Here is an 18,163-nt window from a genome sequence, read left to right as displayed (position 1 = left end):
TACTGTGCTTAATTTAGTTCCTACACTAGAAGTTGCCTGTGCTGATGAAATCAGTTCATTCTTTTCTTCATGTTTATGCCACTTCACTACTGATTCCCTATGTGGGCAGAGGGAGAGGAGGGAGGGAGGGAGGGAGGGAAGGAAGGAAGGAAAGAAAGAATGAACGAACGAAGGAACTAGCCAGGTGGGAATTGCAGCCAGTTTCACAACTGGCCAGTTCATTCATTTGTTCCTTCCTTCCTTCCTTCCTTCCTTCCTTCTTTCCTTCCTTCCTTCCTTCCTTCCTTCCTTCCTTCCTTCCTTCCTTCCTTCCTTCCTTCCTTCCTTCTTTCCTTCCTTCCTTCCTTCCTTCCTTCCTTCCCACCTTCCTTTCTTCCTTCCCTCCTTCCTTCTCTCCCTCCTTCCCTCCTTCTTTCTCTCTCTCCTTCCCTCCTTCCTTTCCTCCTCCTCTCCCCCTGTCCACATACCCTTACACACGAGTGCTCCGCCCAGAGGAATAAATTTGATTGCTAAACTTGACCCCCCCCCCCAAGATATCTTGCGGTTTACAGGCTAGATTTCTTCTTTAAGAACCAAGCCTTAAACCCAAATTACTCTGGATCTCATTGATGGACCAACAATAGGTCCCAGCCCAAACCTCATGAGTAAGTATAAATAGCAATTGTTTCTGTTTTGTCCTGAAACTCTGAGGGTCTTCCCCTACCATATTAATTTATTTTGTGTAGGTAAAAGAGATCATTCTTTGCCTCGTTTCTTACCTTAATCACTGAATGGGTGTTGCTTCAATCCCACTGAGACCTGGGAAGGACCTTAGCTTAGAAAAGTCAAGGTTTCCTACTGCATCCAGGGCTATCTTTAGTTGTCCTGATCTATATCTTGCCACTGCACCCAGGTGGCTCTGAAGAAGAGAGTGAAGCTGGTGTCTTTGCACAGCCCTGTCTCACTTAAATCCAATTCACTTGCAAGTTATGACATCTCTTTCCTGAAGTCATGGTCCTCTTGGAGAAGGAAGAAGAAAACCTGGCCACTACTCTATGCTCTCCATGAGAGGAAGACTGCATCTAACATAGAACTTAAGACAGTGCTTTTCAGTCTGCCACTAACTTATCATTCCAGCCATATTCCACATTTCTCTCTTTCATACATAGTCTCTACATAAAGAACAAGGTAGTGCAGCAACTTACATGATTTACCATCAATAATAATACTAGTAACTTACATTTATATAGTTAAATGAGGTTTGCAATGTACTTTGTTTAAAGAACATCATTTGATCCTCATAACCAGCCTCTCAGCTAAGTACTACAGATATTATTCCTATTTTATAAATGAAGAAAGAGAATAGTTAAGTGACTTACTTCCAGTCAAACAACTATTAAGTGTCACAAATAGAATTTGAACTCAGGTCTCTTTTAAAAGAAATGCTAATAGCCCCTAAAAGAGCTGCTTTAGGTGGAGTGTACTACACTGATAATCTACAAATTCCTCAGTATTCAGTGTTTCAGAAGTGGTTTAAACTAGGCTTAATCTTAATACACTCTCTTCTTGAGTGGGAATTGGCATAATTATTTCTGCAAATGGAAAAGTTTAGTAAGTAGGGAATTTCAAGTTCTGTTACCATCTAATCATGCCTAAATCTGTGCTGATGTCAAGAGATGCCCAGTTTTCTAGTCAACTTGGCAGATTTTTTTCTGGTTGTCTTATAAATATCTGCTTATGTGCAAGTCTGACTCTGTCTCTGTCTCTCAGTCTGTCTGTCTGTCTGTCTGTCTGTCTCTCTCTTTCTCTCATTTTATTCACTCCCACACCCACTCTTCATATAACCAAGGTAGGGTTTCAATTCATTATCATTAACTCCCAACTGTAGACAGAAAGATTGATTTTGATGTGTATTTTGAATGTATTAAATTAGCCTTGCAAATAGCCACTTGCCTCAGGCAAGTGATGATTTATATTGAGCAACTAGTAAAGAATGTGGATTTCCCTTATTTAAGCCCATGAAGGAAAAGGGTATATTTTTTTTTAAGTTTGTGGGTTGTTTAATTTTTTAGGCATGTTTGAAATTTTCTAGTTTCTAAAAATTTCCCCAGAGTTTCAATTTTCAGAATTGTCTCTGATAAGCAGGAAAAGAAGCAGAATCCAATTAACCATGCAAAATGCATACTGAGGGTTAAAGAAACTATATATGATATTCAGTTAATAGGAACCTACCACATATTCAGAGACATAGAAGCTTAAAATTGGAAAGGTCCTTAGAGGTCACAGATGACCTACAACCTTCCAATGAAGGAATTTGATAAGGAATTCTGGTTTTGATAAAACATCAACTAATCAGTTAGGAAATGTGGGAGGAGAGTGCTGAACTTTAAAATCTAATTATCCACCTTGAATTTTAACATTGCTAATCATTTGGAAATGATTCCAACATTTCCAAACTCCCAAGAAACTGATTGGATAATGGAGAAAAAATTGTTCAAAATGAGTTCTTCTGTTTCTGCTTAATATAGCTTTCTGTACTCTTTTTTTGTCCCTCCTTCTATTCATCGTTTCTCTTCATTTCAGACTGAAAATGGCCCAGGAAACAGTCAACAAGTTAACAGCAGAGAAGAAAGTGGAAACAAAGAAAATCAATCCCACGGCCAGTCTGGTAATAAGATGTTTTATTCGGTGTAACCAATACTTTCTTAATACTGGGGGAAAAAAAAGTAAATGTGAGGTAAAAAAAAAAAATGAAACTTTAAAATTTGCCTTCTTTTCCTTTTCGTTAATTAAAATGGGTACCATTACCAATAAGCCCAACCTGTTCTCCTTAGAATTCTCACACCTTTTTCTCAGTAGATCATGGGAACAGTCATAATATTTTATATTTCAATAATATCATACTTCTGAAATATCCCAAACACCTTCATATTTGAAGTCTCATTTGTTCACACCACAGAAAAGGGCAAGCAGATGAGGAAATTGAGATGCAGGAAATTTAAGCAATCTTGCTAAGTCAAGAAAAAGGGTGTCAAAACCAAGGCTAAAACCCAGGCCTTCTGGTTCCCAGACCAGTACTGTTTCTCCTGGCTTATGTTGCCTCATTAAAAATGGGTCAAAATTAACATGGAAAGGGCCACATTGAATTTCAACCCCAATGAAGTGGTAGATAGATGCGTATAATGCAAAAAACATTTAACTGACCATCTTCACTAGGAAATAGAAGAAATTTTTTTAAATGATGAGTTTTTTTTAAATTAAAGGCTTTACCATCATTTTGTTTAACTGTGTCTTATGATAACCTTGTGAAGTTTGGTACTGTTTGTATGTAGGATCTTAATGTATGCTATTTGAGGTTAATAACAAACACAGAAACCATGACCCAAAGAACCTGCTTCTACTGGTTGATGACAGAATGAGTACATGAACCGTCTGAGCTATGTTTCTTTATCTCACATGCCTACGTGACTGGGAATTACACTTGACTGTCAGATTTCTAGATTGTGGGTTCATGCCCCAAACAACTATTGCTTTTGGTCTCTTCCATTTCCATCTTGCATATGTCATTCTCCCAGAAAAATTTCATCCTACTAAGGCATCCCATCTTTATTGAGAAGGTGGGATCTTCTATTTTGTTAGAGGGGAAACTATGTGGGGTTTTGCATTGTTATAATTATAAATTGACCTCAATTAGCCAGATTCCAATTAGAAAGCATAACTTTTTTTTGTATGGGAAATATAAAGAAGCCTATAAGATAATTCCTTATATAAGTATATAAGTAAAAAAGATGATAAATTTAGATGGGTATTTTTTTGTAAGTTGACTCAATTTAGAGTCAGGGGATCTAAGTTTTAATCTCAGTTGTTATACTAACCACCTGTGTGACCTTGAGCAAGTTACTTAAACTCTGGCCTTCAGTTTCCTCATCATTAAAATGTAGAACTTGGCTTAGCTGGCCCTTCAACTCCCTTCTAGCTCTCAATCTATGTACCTTGATACTATGATCTCATAGATGGCAGGGAAATCTTTTGGGGGCCCCAATTATTGTCCATTTCTCAGGGAACTGCCTCTCTCATCTTTCCATACCAGTGCCTGTTGGCCTTTTAGACATTTCTGTCCCAGAATGTTAAATGTTTCTTGTCCTGCAAGCAACACTTACCAGCTTAACATGTTCAACATATTTCTATATTAAATCTACAGAAAGTGTGTTCATGTTTCTGTTCTGTGTACACTTCTATTTATGTAAACTTAACAAAACTATATGTACCATCCACCTAAAGGGGCGGGGGGGGAGAGAATTAATGGAGAGTAAATATTGGCAGCAACAGTTCAAACCAGTGAAAGAAAATTTACTATCGGTCTTCTGTAGACATTTTCAACCTGGCAAGAGTAATTTCTCATATTCCCATGAATGAAAAATCACTACTTCTTTCTATGAAGTCCTTGGGTAATGCACTTTAGCCAGGTCCTGAAAGATGTAAGGGGAACAAAGAGTAGCCTGCTATCCTTTAGAACTTGCTCTGAGACCTGGAGTTTCATGGAATTGATTTTGCAATAAGCTTTAAAAAATTTTTTTTAATTAGTTAGTGGACTGGGTAAGGGGTAAGGATGATGACAGGACAGTAGGATAGAGAGTGATAGAGAAACACTCATCTCTTTGGCATGTTTCAGACAATTCAACACAGCCTTCTAGACCACATGCTTGTTGTAATTTGAGAACAGATGGAAAAATTAAAGAAAGGAATGATAATAAACTCATTTTTTCTTAAACAACAGAAAGAAAGACTGCGTCAGAAGGAAGCCAGTGTGACCACCAACTGAAAGGAGACATGTGAAAAGGATGACAGTGGGACTTGATAACCTTGCATGATGCTTTACATGGTGCCCTGGAGAGCACTTGGTAGGACGCTTTGCTCTACTTTTCCTGAGATTATCCAAGGAAAACTCTCCAGGTCTTTGCAGAGGAAGACCCTCAAGAAGCCAGAGGAACAATGAGAAGCTGTTTACAGGAACATTAGAAAAAATTCTGGTAACTAAATGTTGGGGAAATCCAAAGGGATGCCCTCTGCTAAGTGACTGATGGATGCACTGTGTCTATTCAAGGCTTATTGACTAGAGCTTGATATACATGTTGCAACAGATGAAGGAGGGAGCTGTTATCAACACACCTGCCCCATAAGATCTTTTATAAGCCTTGGTCTTCACTCCCTGCTGCTTTGATGGTTGGCCCTACTTCAATCATATTGTAAAGACTATGCATCCTTCTTGGAAGAGTTGAAGATTTCTATACATAAATATACCCTATATTTTATTATTTTACTACAACTATTTTTAGAGACCCAAGACTCTGTAAATATCCCATGTTAAAAGGTTGCACACCGATGGGAAGGGGAAGAAGTAGCCATAAACTCCATTCTCCTGGAAGAATGTCTAATGACTCCAGGTAGCTGCCCTGCATTAAGTTGATTCCCTTGTTTTAGTGTGATGACTGTTTGGTGTTCTTCCTTCTGGGCCTAGGTATGCAGGAAGCATGCATACTCAACTCCCAGAAGACAAAAAACAAAAACAAACAGAGAATGTCCTGAAGATCAAAGTCATTGCTTGTCCAGAAGAGAAAAAGTGGCAAGTACATTTTACATTTCAGAGTGGCATTTGATTAGTGATGCCACAGAACAACCTGACATCAGAGGTCTGGTCCCCAGGTGAGATTTTGCTGCCAGAACAGGTTAGTTAGGGAACCTCTAGAGATCCCTGGGTTCCTTCTTACTCCTGTATCCAAAGACATCACAGTCAGATATGAAAACTTTCTCACTAACAAGTGGTTTTTGTGGCAGATATAGGTCCTCGGTGTAGAAATAAATGAGTTCATAGGGAAAAACCTTCACATACAAAAGAAAAAAATGGATGAGCTTCAAGTAGGCTACTCTTGAGCAGGTAGTTTCATTTTGTTTTGTTTTATGAACCTGAGAAACTAAGAGTAGCTCCTGGGACATGAGCCATGATGATACAATTGTGAGCCCAGGGAATATACATCTTGGACCCTTTCCCTTACCTGACTCCCCTTACCCCACCTTGTTTGCCCTTTGGTTCTCAGGTAGAAAGCATAGGACAGGGAGAAAAGTAAGGAGATGTTTCTGGGAATGTAGTAAAGCTTCCTCTGCTGATCAGTAGAGGACCATCTGGAAGCAAGAAATACCCCGAGAGTGCCTTTTCCATTCCTATTGCCTCTGATGTCAGCCATCACCCTTCTCCTCAGGCTCCCAGATCATTCCTCCTTTTCAGGTCCCTGCATCTCTCTTCATTGTGTTTTCAGGAATTGCTACAAATAGAAACTTCTAACTAAAAAATCCACCTCATCCTTAACACAGTTTTTATCTCTAATAAGTTTTTTAAAATGCATCACGAAGGTCAAATAAAAGCATAAGAAGGATATTCACACAGGTGCTAATTGTTTTCTTTAAACTGCCAAAAAAAAAAAAAAAAGGAAAATGATTAGCTTTTTGTACCCCCCAAAAAAGTGCTAGGGCAATCAAAGTGGAGAGTCTATGCAGAACTATGAAGGACTCATTTGACTTCCTAGTTAAAGAACCTTCTATCACTGGGTTCTTATGTTTCCTATTCTGTCTCACTCACGTAATTAGGTCTCTGGGAATTTATCAACTAATAAATTTGGTGGTAGTGAATTAAAAATAATGGCCATCCAGGACTGTTGGGAGTTCTTCCTGGCATTTATATGTGGAAGAAGAGTGTCCATTTTCCCCAAGGAAAGCAGCTTAGCACTATTCAGCCCAGATCAGTGTAAATTTTTATTTGATGATTGGGGATTGCAGAAGGGAAATCACTACACAGTTGGACTTAATCTGCTATTGCTGGAGGGATGCCCCAGACCAAGAAGTAGGATGTTGACAGGAACAAATCCTTTAAGGCAATTAGGATTGTCATATTCCCCCAAAAAGCATCTCAACCAGCTAAAGACTGAAGATGGAGAATAAGCAAGTAGCTGAACAGAGAGTTAGGCAAATGCAGCCCAAGTTACTGGTAATCCTACCTTTGTCTTGGTTGAAACAACAGAAATTGGTAGTAAAAGGAAAAAAAGGAGTGAGAGACTTTTGCCTTCCTCCTGCTGCCACTGATAAAACCTGATGGCTTGGTCACCTCGAGTCAAATTTAGCACATCATATTACTGCTTCGTACCACTGTTGCATTGTCTCTACTACCTTTTCAGAGTCTGGCAGTATATTCACCATTGAAAAGTGGCCCCTGGAGTCCTTTCTATTCCTCCCAAGAAGCACAGGCTGAATCCCTAATTCATAGTTAGTCTGCAAATGTCAGCAGCTAATTATGCAAAAGACTGAAAGCAGGTCTGGCCAGTGAAGACCTTGTAAAAGAGCACACCCCAACACCCTAATATAACAGACCGGAGAGGAGGAGGCGTGGTAAGGTTCCTAAGATTTCTGTGGCATAGAGCTACTTCTGAGTTGCCCAAAGCCCAGAGATCAACAGATGAATTTATGATCAAAGATTTAGAAGCATAGATCATTGTGACAGCTGGGTATAGTAACAACCAAATCCATGTCTGATGGATATGTTTGTGTATGTGTGTGTTTGGCTACCCCCAAATAAGGAAAAACAAGGGGAAACTCATCCAGAACACTAGACATTTCCAAAGAGGAGGGGGCTCTCACACTTGAATTCCCTACCCACTCTTCAGTGGAAATGTCCATATACTTCTAAAGGGAGGAGTTACTAACAGCAGCATATCTTCTATCCCTCAAAAATAGAAATATTACAGCTCCATATGAAGTGGGCAAGGAACTGGGTTCATGGTATCCAACTCTCCCTCAACTCAGTAGAAAGGGCAAGTTGGTAATAACTACCACCACCTGATTAACCAGACCCAGCAACTAGATCAAAGGGTCAAATGTGACCATCTACTTGGTACCCACAAGATAACAGCTTCTGAGCATGCCCCCATTACCTAAGGAGCATGCTAATATCCTTGTAGCCAATTTCTTGGTGCCATAAATCCTGAGCCTGCATGTTTCCTGAAGTGCAAATTCTTACAAAAAACAAACAAACAAAAAAACAATTGCAATAAGCATTGATTGCTGGGCATGTATATGATGCTTACATATGTTACTGCCTATCCAGGTACAATGGCAAGAAAGCTATAGCAGGGCACAGAATTACCTGCATCATATTATGAAGAATATTAGAGGGTGGTTTCTCTCTTACATACAGACTTCTAACCCAAGTTGAAAAGGAATAAGGAAAAGCAAAGTGTGGGAAAACAAGAATGAAAATATGAGTACTAGGTGGCATATCACAGCCTAGCATCTCAATACCTGATGACAAAACATGGGGAGAAAATGGTCAATTATGACAATCATCTCATGCCACAAGAAGGTGCCTTTTAAGCAACTGAGCCCTGTTTATAGGAAGTGCCTTCAGAGACCCATAGCAACCTGCTAGGGCACCCAAGGCAAGGAAATGTGAAATCTAGGAAAAACAGAGGGAAACCCTCTGGTGCTATTATGTCTTGCATATTTCCAACTGAAATGGATTCTATCTCAGAGTTAGCAAAGAGAATGAGCATTTATGTTTTTTTCAGTAAAAATACAGAAATTATTGCAGTGTCTGGGGTTGGTCTAGGTGATCTTTAAGATCATTTCTAGCTTAACCGCTTTTATATTAAGATCTCGTAGCCTACTACTGAGGAAACTGGGGAAAATGCACTTATTAGGAGAAAAATTTGATATACAGGAGGGCTGTGGATGACTTTAGAACTTTGTTTATTTTGATGAAATGGTCACTGTTATTTTTATAAGGACCAGTTGTAGATGAAATAGGAGAACTACAAGTGTACTTGAATAATGGTTTGCATATGATTTACAAATCTCAACATAGATTTTGCATCCTGTTCTCAGGCAGCTTTCAACTTAATTTTGTTATTGCTTCTCTAGATGTTTCCGTTACTTGTTTTCTCCTACTATTTTTCCCAACCTTGATGGTTTATAATATAAAAGTATACAGCAGAAAGAAAGTGTAAATCTTAGGCCATACAAAGATAGGACAAACTCCAGGATTCTGCTTGGAATAAAGGAAGGACACCAAAGGACTTGGTTATTCCACGGCATTTGTACCCATCATCAACCCTTAATCATAAACATTGGGTAGAAAGAAAAACTCAATTGTAAGTCATGTTTAAGTCTTGTATAAGTTATGAATTTAAACAGTTGTGATTACCTGATGAGTCTGAGCAGAGTAGTCCCCAACCCCTGTTCAAACCATCCACATAAGCAAATATGAGCTGTTTATAATCCAAAGATGAAATGCTTAGGATGGTGAAAGCCAGTTCCATTTGAAAAGTCTATGTACAAGGCAAAACAACATATAATGATGCAAAAAGCCTTGGACTTGGTGTTTAAAAAATCTGACTCTGAGACCTTGCTCTGCCATTAATTGCTATATGACATTGGACAAAACAACCTTCCTAGACTTCACTTTCTCAGTTATCAAGACAAGAGAGTTGAATTACTTAGATATCCTCTCTATTCCAAAATGCTATGATCCCAAGACAGAGAGGTAGAACAAATTCTTTTTAAATTGATACCATTCAGCATTCCAAAGAAAAATCTCAAAATCAAGCCCTGAACTTTGTCTTAAATTTGTTGGACTTCAGATTTACTTCTAACCCATCCTGATGGACAGGGAGGTCAAGTGTAAGTTCGTGCTATTGGACTAATGTCAAAATGTGACATTGGCAAGAGAATAAGGAAAGAGCAAGATGTGTCCCTGAAGTCATTGTAAGTTTTGGTATGTGTCATAAATGCTGGTTAATTTCATGATCATTCATCCAAATAGAGAAGTGTTTATTTTTTTTATGTCCTCTTCTCTGTTATGTTGGTTTGTGATAAGCCTTTTGTTTTCATTTTCAGCATTTCCAGGCTTGACTCTACCTTTAATGGAATGTTAACAACAATTAGTGATTATTTAGCACTGAATTTGGTGCTAGAGCCTTTGTTATGCAAAAATAGAATTCCTTCCTTAGGTAATGTCTACATTTTGATTTTTTAATTAGCCTATATCCTAACTTGGCTACTCGGGAGTAGCTTATAAAAGTGTGGAATATACAGAGGACACGGACCTCACACTTATTATAAAGTCCAATGACCATGCTTCAAATATCAGTCAGTCGACCTTTTAGAAACTTTGATTTAGTAAGAGAGTGGGATGAGGCAGTGATTGTAAGAAACAGAACTGATTTTATTCCCTTTACTTCTTTGTCATAATAAGAAACTTGCCCCTATCTTATCCCAAAGAGCCCCTGGGGTTGATATGCATGTGAAATAAGTCCCATATGGTCAAACTGATCTGGAGTTCAACACACATGGCCAGTGTGAGTCTTTTCAAAATGCAAAGTAACCAAAGTTGTTGTTGGATAGGTTTACACTTTCAAGCAACATGGAGAAATAATTCCATCTACTAAGAAACCTCCCTCGACATTGGCCAAGAATTACACATGAGGAAAATGCACCTTCAAAAGTAGGAACCAATAAATATTTGATCATCCTTTTATATCAATGTCACATTTGCAATTCCACTGGCAATTGATTCCAGGCACAATCACTCTGAGTGACAGGGAGGCAGGGTCTTCATGTTATTGGGCAATGGCACAAATGATATTTCTATTCAGCCTGTCAGCTGTTGACACCTTGTCTGAGGCACCAAATCCCTGGTTCACAATTTTTATTTTCCTCCCAAAAAGCAGTCAAAATTTCACATTCTTTAGATCAACGCCTTACTGGTAGTTACCGAAATTAAAATGTTCTAAGTATGTCAGACTTGAAGTCAATTTAGTAGGCTTACTTTTTTTTTTTTTTTGCTTAAGACTTCTAATCAACACTTTGATCTGAATTTGTAAAGTTTTTATGAAAATAAAGCAATAGAAATTCAAGTGAGATCAAGCTAACCAGAGATGTTTCATGCTCATCCAAACCAGGGAGAAAGCTTTCTTTTTCCAAGAGTGCAGGATCAGTAACTAATAGAGAAGACAGTGAAAAATCGCACACTTCACTTCTTCTCTAAGACCTTATCCCTTTTGTTATCTTCCTACTCCTCTCAAGCTGTGTCTCCTTGTCCTTCCATTAACTGACTCCTGAACCTATAACAAATAACTAGCTTGACTGACTCTTTGATGACCTACCTCAAAGATTCTTTTTTTTTCTCCTACTTCTTATTCCCTAGAATATATTCTCAGAGAATTTACTCTGGTGTTTTATAGTCTACTTCAGTCCCAAGAATAAACTAGTTTAGGATTGAATTGCACATTTTGTCTTAGAAGAATTTGTTAATAAATATTTTCTGCATTCAATGTGCTGGGGAAGATAGCAGAATTGATTTCAATTCTTAGACAAAGTGAGAGATGAATCTGCTCATTTATCTTGCCACACCACCTTCTCATAAAATTTCCTATTTCCTATCTTCTCCGAAATGCTAAGAATGCTTGTCTGTCCTTTGATCTTAGCCTGATCAAAATATTTCCGTAGGCTATTTTTTTATGCATTGTGTGAAACTCGATACAAGTGTGCTAGCAAAATGTCAGTGAATCTATAGTTTCTGGCTAGCTTGCCCACAAGGAATTTGGCAGCCTTTAGTATGAGACTAACATATTTGTCTGCATGTGGGCCATCACCTATGATGAGAAATAACTCCCATCATCCTACTCATGTAAAGATTGGGGGACTGTCACCCTGAAGAAAGGGAATACTTAAATGTAGACTAAGCACTTCTTCAAGATTGGAGCATGCATTGCCAGTACATTATTGTAGTGTATACTTTGCCTATCAAGCTAGGGATCATGAAAACATTTTCAGGAATGTATGAATAGTGGTTTGTCAACAGTCCTGGTGAAGTTCAATATACTTTCCTCTGTTCTCACTGAAATTTTCCTTCTATTAACATCTCATGGACTATAAGCATTTTTATCTATTAAACTGCCTTCTTTAATTTTCTAGGCTTAGCTTGCCAAAACAAAAAAGTGGTTCCTACAAATACTTGGGCATAGCGGAACCTCTCTGAGTGAGTCTTCACATATAAGCCTCTGGAAAGACATTGGTCAGATATGTATAGTGTCTTCTCCACTATTTGATCTTCTTTTCATTAAGAGCTATAGAATAAAGAGTAACAGAGTTTTCTGTGTACCTTCCTCTTTCCATTGAGGGACTAAAAACTCAATCAAAATCTTTATATTTAAGACTGATCTGGGGAAAACATGAATAGTTCATTATTTATCCTTTGTTTCTGACATATACAGAGTTGTTACCTTGCTTTTTTTTCTTTTCAAAACATAGCCACCTCCTGAACATGATGTGCCCAAACCAAAGGTCTCCACTTCTACTTCTTATAACTTTTTGATAAGCATTTTTCTTGAACTGTCCTCACTTGGCCAATGTGACATAGGTTTAGTTCTACCACCTAGTACAAAATGAATGACATTGTTGCAAGACCCCACCTTCCCTGGGGGTATTATGATTCTGTCAGCAGTTTCCCAAGGCATAAATAATGTGACCCTTATATAGAAACTTAATTTTAAAATCATGATAAGTATTCAGTAAAAGACTTTCTCCTTTAAACCACCAGTCTGAAATATGCTTATAGTAAGGGGAAGAATGTTTTCTTAGTTAGATTTTTTTTCCAGGAATTTTCTAAGAAAAAAAAAAGACAATGTTCAATTTTTCTTTTTTGAATTAGGTTTCAGTATGAATACCAAACTGGAAATGGGAATCAGGGGGTCGACAAATTTACTCAGAGGGGCCTATGCCTTAGCCAGGAAAATAAGCACTGGCCTACATGCCCGGGACCTAAATGAAATCAGTGATAGTTCTAAGAGAAATTAGGAAGTGAACATGAAAATCTGTCATAAACTCAGCCTCTCATGTCCAGGTACTTTCTATGTTTCATTCTCACAGGATCCTGCATCTAGGGAATCAAGTGTATTTGTTCTGACCAGATGCTTACATTGCTTGGCTGGAACTGGAGGATGGCAGATGGTAGAAAGAGGATGGGAAGAGATAAGAGATGGAATATATGGAAAATTGGGTAGAGCAAACAGATTTTTTCAGACCAATAAACTTTTAGTGGCCCAATGGTTTTTGTACATTCTCTGCAAAGAGTGAGATGTGATCTCTGGTCAGTGAGATCTCTGTAGTGAGATGTAATGTGCAAACTTCTCTGTGAGAGCTCACTAAGCCTTTGGTGGGAACCAAAGAGTGCGTGAATAACCTGTTGTCCTTTGTGTTGATAACTTCCTGGAAATGTGTTGAAATAGCACGTGCCAAAATGAAGCTGGCCTGTGTTTGACTTGATGAGTCAGTTAAAGGTACATGTTAACTGATCCAGTTCCAGTTTTTCTGATCATATCGCACTGAATTTCCAAGACTCCTTTGGTCATTGGCAGTTTGGTTCATTTTGCTAATTTCCTTTTGATACTTCTCACACCAGTGCCCTTTCCCTTGTACTCCATAGCTATTATTTCTTTACCATTACAATCTCTCTAGACCTCAGCTCTTTCCATCTCTCTTCCTATTATAAATAACTTTCCCCTTCCATCTCTGCTTCAATCCCTTCAGTTACCATTCCTCCTCCTCCTCCTTGAAAACACCTTTCATTTTGAAGGATACCCACATAATAGTTATTGACCTAGCCAATCTAGATTGTTGTACCTCTTATAAGCTTATTTTGCCTCAACACTTCCAGAGACCTGATTATACTAATCTTTGCTTTCAAACACACAACAGAATCAGGAAAAAAATTGGGGGGGGGGGGGATTTTATTGGTTCAATTTTTTTTTATCTGGCTTTAAAAATTAAACAAAATAAAAATCTGCTTTATTTTAATGGGAGATTAATATAACCTATCCTATTCCAGCCCTACTTGGCTTTCCATTTGGTTTAGACATGAATTTTATTTAGAAGTTATGGCACAATTTGGTTAAGAGGAGGAATAGTTATTTGAAAAATCAAACTTACATGATCTTAAATAGTTAAAAACTTAATAAGCTAATTGGATTCAGGTACATTTCCTTTAAAATATTAAATATATATGTATTTCTAATCTATATTTGCACATTTAATTTTGTAAAAGCTGAGAAATGCTTATGAGTTGGATTTGTAAACATCCTTTGCAACCAAATGAAGTATTTATTTTTAAAAAGAAAGGGTGAAGGAACTATTGTTGGCTTGTATATAATGAAAATATAGATATATATTTTCTTCCTTGACACTGCTATTTACCATATTAAGTGTATTTTTGTATGTAAAATATATTGGTTAGATATAGATTGTCTATTCAAAGAATTCTGTCTCTAATGTAGGTATTATTTGTCCTGTGTGTTATTCATACTATTAATGTTTTAGCCCTCTTTCAATTTGTTTTAAGAGATAGAACCTATTTTTTTTAATTTGCAGAGAACTACATTTATGGCTTAGAGATGTAAATTTCCTAAGGTTATTTTAATAAAAGTTGTTTTATGTGTTCCAGGTGTAGTACAAATTCATTCTTTATTTTCATTTAAAATAGTAGCTTACAAATATGGGCAACTTGTGACTTGCCTATCTTCTTTCATTTATGTCTTAAGCTCATTACTAGAACAACCTCCTACTACTTAAGTGAATCTGAGAAAGTTTATCATTTACATTTTTCTTTCCATCTTAGATTTTTTTTTGTTAAGAATCTATATCTTTGGGGTGGCCAGGTGGCTCAGTGAGTAAGAGTGCTGGCCCCAAAGTCAGGACACCTGGGATCGGTTCTGGCCTCAGATACTTTACTCCCACACAAAATAACTGGCTGTATAACCTTGAGCAAGTCACTTAACCCCAATTGCTTTAAAAAAAATCTATATCTTTGCCTTCTATATTCTAACTCAGCACTCACAAATGGTCTACTTGTAGCTACAGTCAAAATTAAGCACTAACTGATCCCCACCATTTATTTTTTCCAAAATTGGACTTAGAGGCAACCTCTGTCCTGAATAATAAAATGGTGGACCTGAGATAAGAAACAGGAGTTGGAAACTCAAAAGTTCATGCATGTAGGAATGGGAGGAAATGTATATGTTGTGACATAAAACAAAAAGGAGAAAATTGTGTTCAAATTCTGCAATAAAAGCATTCATTAGGTTAATTTTATGAGCAGCAAGCTATAAATGGAACCATATTTAAATTCAACAAAAGTGTACTTGGCAGATCTAAGATGCGTAGCAAAAGATATTCAATGGTATTTAAAGATACTCAATAAATTAATACTTAATTACCATTGAAGAATTCCTATTCTGTCTTTAGTAAATCTTAATGATGAAATCATGGAGTTGAAAAATAGCTTATAAGTCATTTAGTCCAACCCCTTTATTTTACAGGTGAGGAAATTACCAGAGAAGTTACATAAATTGGCCAAGATCATATGAAGAAATTACATAAATTGGACAAGATGAGACTGAAACCTAGGTCTCCTAAGTACTAGCCTTGTTCTTGATCCACCACACTATCTTCCTCTGAACAAATTAAGGCGTCTTCCTTTTTATCCAGATACACAATTATGTTAGTATAGGCAGAGTGAAAACTTAGTTTATAGTTTGAAATTTGGGACACCAGAATCCTAGAGTGATACCATATAATACTGATTCCAGCAACCTAATGATGATGGTGACCTCTAACTAAGAACCAAGATGGCTATTGGGGAAAATGGATTGTTGAGTATCTTTTGACAGAAGGAAAATCTCCATGGCACTCAAAGTCCAAGAAGAAATGTCTAACAAATTGTGCAAATATTTCCTCTGTAGTTCAGCCAAATTACAACTTTTCCTCCAACCTGACAAAAATAGGCAAGGGTGGATTCAGTTATAAAGATACATTTTCTTATGGTCCTGCACCACCCTCTGATGCATAAACCTTCCATGAGATTAGGAAGGCAGAGGAAAAAGTTTATAGTTTAGATCAGGGAACCTGTTAATTAAATTATTAATTAATTATGAATTAAACCTATTAATAAATTAATACCTAATTACCATTGAAGAAATCCTATTCTGTCTTTAGTAAATCTTAATGATGAATCATGATTTTCCATATGAATCATAATTTCCCAATATGAAATTATGGTTTTGCAGACTTATTATGTCCATATTCTCCCCCCTCCAAATGCATTTATACAACTCCTCTATGATTCTGAGATCCATAAATTCTTTAAGTTGTAAGATACTCAGAGCCCACCTAGTCCATATATACCTGAACAATAATCACCATGACAACATATTCAAAATGTAGTCATCTAGCCTTTACTTGAAGACCTCTAGTAAGGAGAAAAACCAGTTCCTCCAAAAGCAGCCCATTCCACTTTGGGTTAGCTCTGAATTTCATCAAGTCTAAATCTGCATCTTTGCAACTTCCTCCCAATGCTCTTACTTCTTCCCTTTAGGGCCAAGCAGAATATTTCTTTTTTTTTTCTTTTTGGAGGGCAATTGGGGTTAAGTGACTTGCCCAAAGTCACACGGCTAGTAATTGTGTCAAGTATCTGAGGCCAGATTTGAACTCAGGTCCTCCTGACTGCAAGGCTGATGCTCTATTCACTGTGCTATCTAGCTGCCCCTAGCAGAATAATTCTAATCCCTCTCCCAAATGGCAGTCCTTCAAGTACTTGAAGAAAGCCATCATGTCTTCTGTTCTCCAGGCCAAACCTCCCTTGGCCCTGCAACTCATTACATATGGCAGGATCTTGAGGTCCTTTCCATTATAGCTGTTCTCCTCTAGCCATCCCACCATGCATCAATGTCATTGCCAGAACAGAAATATTGATTAAATTGTTTCTGATCTCATCAGATCCTGACAGTGTCATCTAATTATGTTTTTTCTTTGTGTCATCTGAAAATCTGAAAAACATGTCATTTATTTCTTTATCCAAGTCATTGATAAAAATGTTGAACATTAAATGGCAAAGGAAAGATTGTTTAGACATTCTACTAGAGGCCTCCTGCCAAGGTGACATCAATTTATTAATAATTACTTTTAGGATCCAGTTATGTTCTGGTTCATTTCCTATGTCTAAATTTTATATTCTCCCTTCAAGATGATAGGTAGATAGATAGATAGATAGACAGATAGATAGAGAGACAGGTAGGTGAGATATAGATATATAGTTATACTTTATTCTGAATTTAAGAAATAAAATAAGCATTTCCATAATATCATAGAATAGAAAAAGAGGTGATTGCACACAAAATGGCAAATCTATTATGTACAACTTGCTATTCCTTTTAAATATATATTAAAGTTATCATGTAACTTTTTTCCCTTTTTCTTCCCTCCTCCACCCTAGAAATGGCTACCATCAGACACAAATATGTGTGTATTTGCAATACACATATATATGTAAAATCATTCTATACATACTTGTATTTATCAGTTATTTTTGTGGATGCAGATAGCATTTTCCTTCATAATAGATCCTACTGTAGTTAATTTGGATATTTACAATATCAAAATGTAGATTCTTTCTCTGATGTCAAATTGAACACAGCTCACTCAAGCAGTTTTATATTCTTTGATACTTATCTCTTGACCTACACAGTATTAGTACTAAACTCTACTTATAGCCACATTAATATTGGACAAGACCTTTCCCCACCCCCACCCCAATCCCATCCAACATTATAGAAAAAAATCAATAAATTTGGGGGTTTTATAATTAATGGGCATCCCCAAATTCTTTTTCCTCATCTTTTGTCTTTGATCTTCAAAGGATTTCCCATCAACTACTATCCTGAGCAGGAGTGCCTTAGAGGCCAACACTACCATAATGTCATAAATATTAAAAGAAAAAAGAAGAAAACCTGTGATGCCAGGGTTCTATTCCTATGGGATAAGCATTTTTTAAATTATTTTTTTTAGCACATGACCAGGAGCCAAGACTATCAGTTTGAAGTGTGGTCATGACTGAGAGGTAAATGAAAAGATTAATGTGTATTTTACTGACTTCCCATCCTGTTCACAGACACAAACACAGTGTAGTTCACACACAGCAAGAAGAGAGGCATAGGAAAATATTCAAGTACCTACTACCTTGTGTTTTTGCTTGTAAAGTGAGTGATGGGACTCTATATATGTTCCTTGTTCTTGTTTTAGATAATGTTGT

The 18,163-nt window shown here is 37.2% G+C and overlaps 1 protein-coding gene across 4 annotated transcripts in view; it reads left to right on the top strand.

Annotated features, from left to right (window-relative positions):
• FMN1 (formin 1) overlaps positions 1–14,516 on the top strand; it is a 493,911-nt gene extending 479,395 nt beyond the window's left edge. For all 4 annotated transcript variants that reach the window (XM_069097659.1, XM_069097661.1, XM_069097662.1 and 1 more), the window contains 2 exons: positions 2,563–2,647; positions 4,757–14,516. In XM_069097659.1, the coding sequence (XP_068953760.1) occupies positions 2,563–2,647; positions 4,757–4,801 (130 nt within the window). In that variant the 3' untranslated portion in view covers positions 4,802–14,516. The remainder of the gene's footprint in view (positions 1–2,562; positions 2,648–4,756) is intronic.
• The last annotated feature ends 3,647 nt before the right edge of the window (positions 14,517–18,163 follow it).

Source organism: Petaurus breviceps, unplaced genomic scaffold, assembly GCF_028583685.1.
Source record: "Petaurus breviceps papuanus isolate PSGF00001 unplaced genomic scaffold, PetGlider_PUasm1.0 37, whole genome shotgun sequence".
NCBI classification, from domain to species: Eukaryota; Metazoa; Chordata; class Mammalia; order Diprotodontia; family Petauridae; genus Petaurus; species Petaurus breviceps.
The sequence above is the reverse complement of the archived record's forward strand: the minus strand, read 5'-3'. Positions and strand labels throughout refer to the sequence as shown.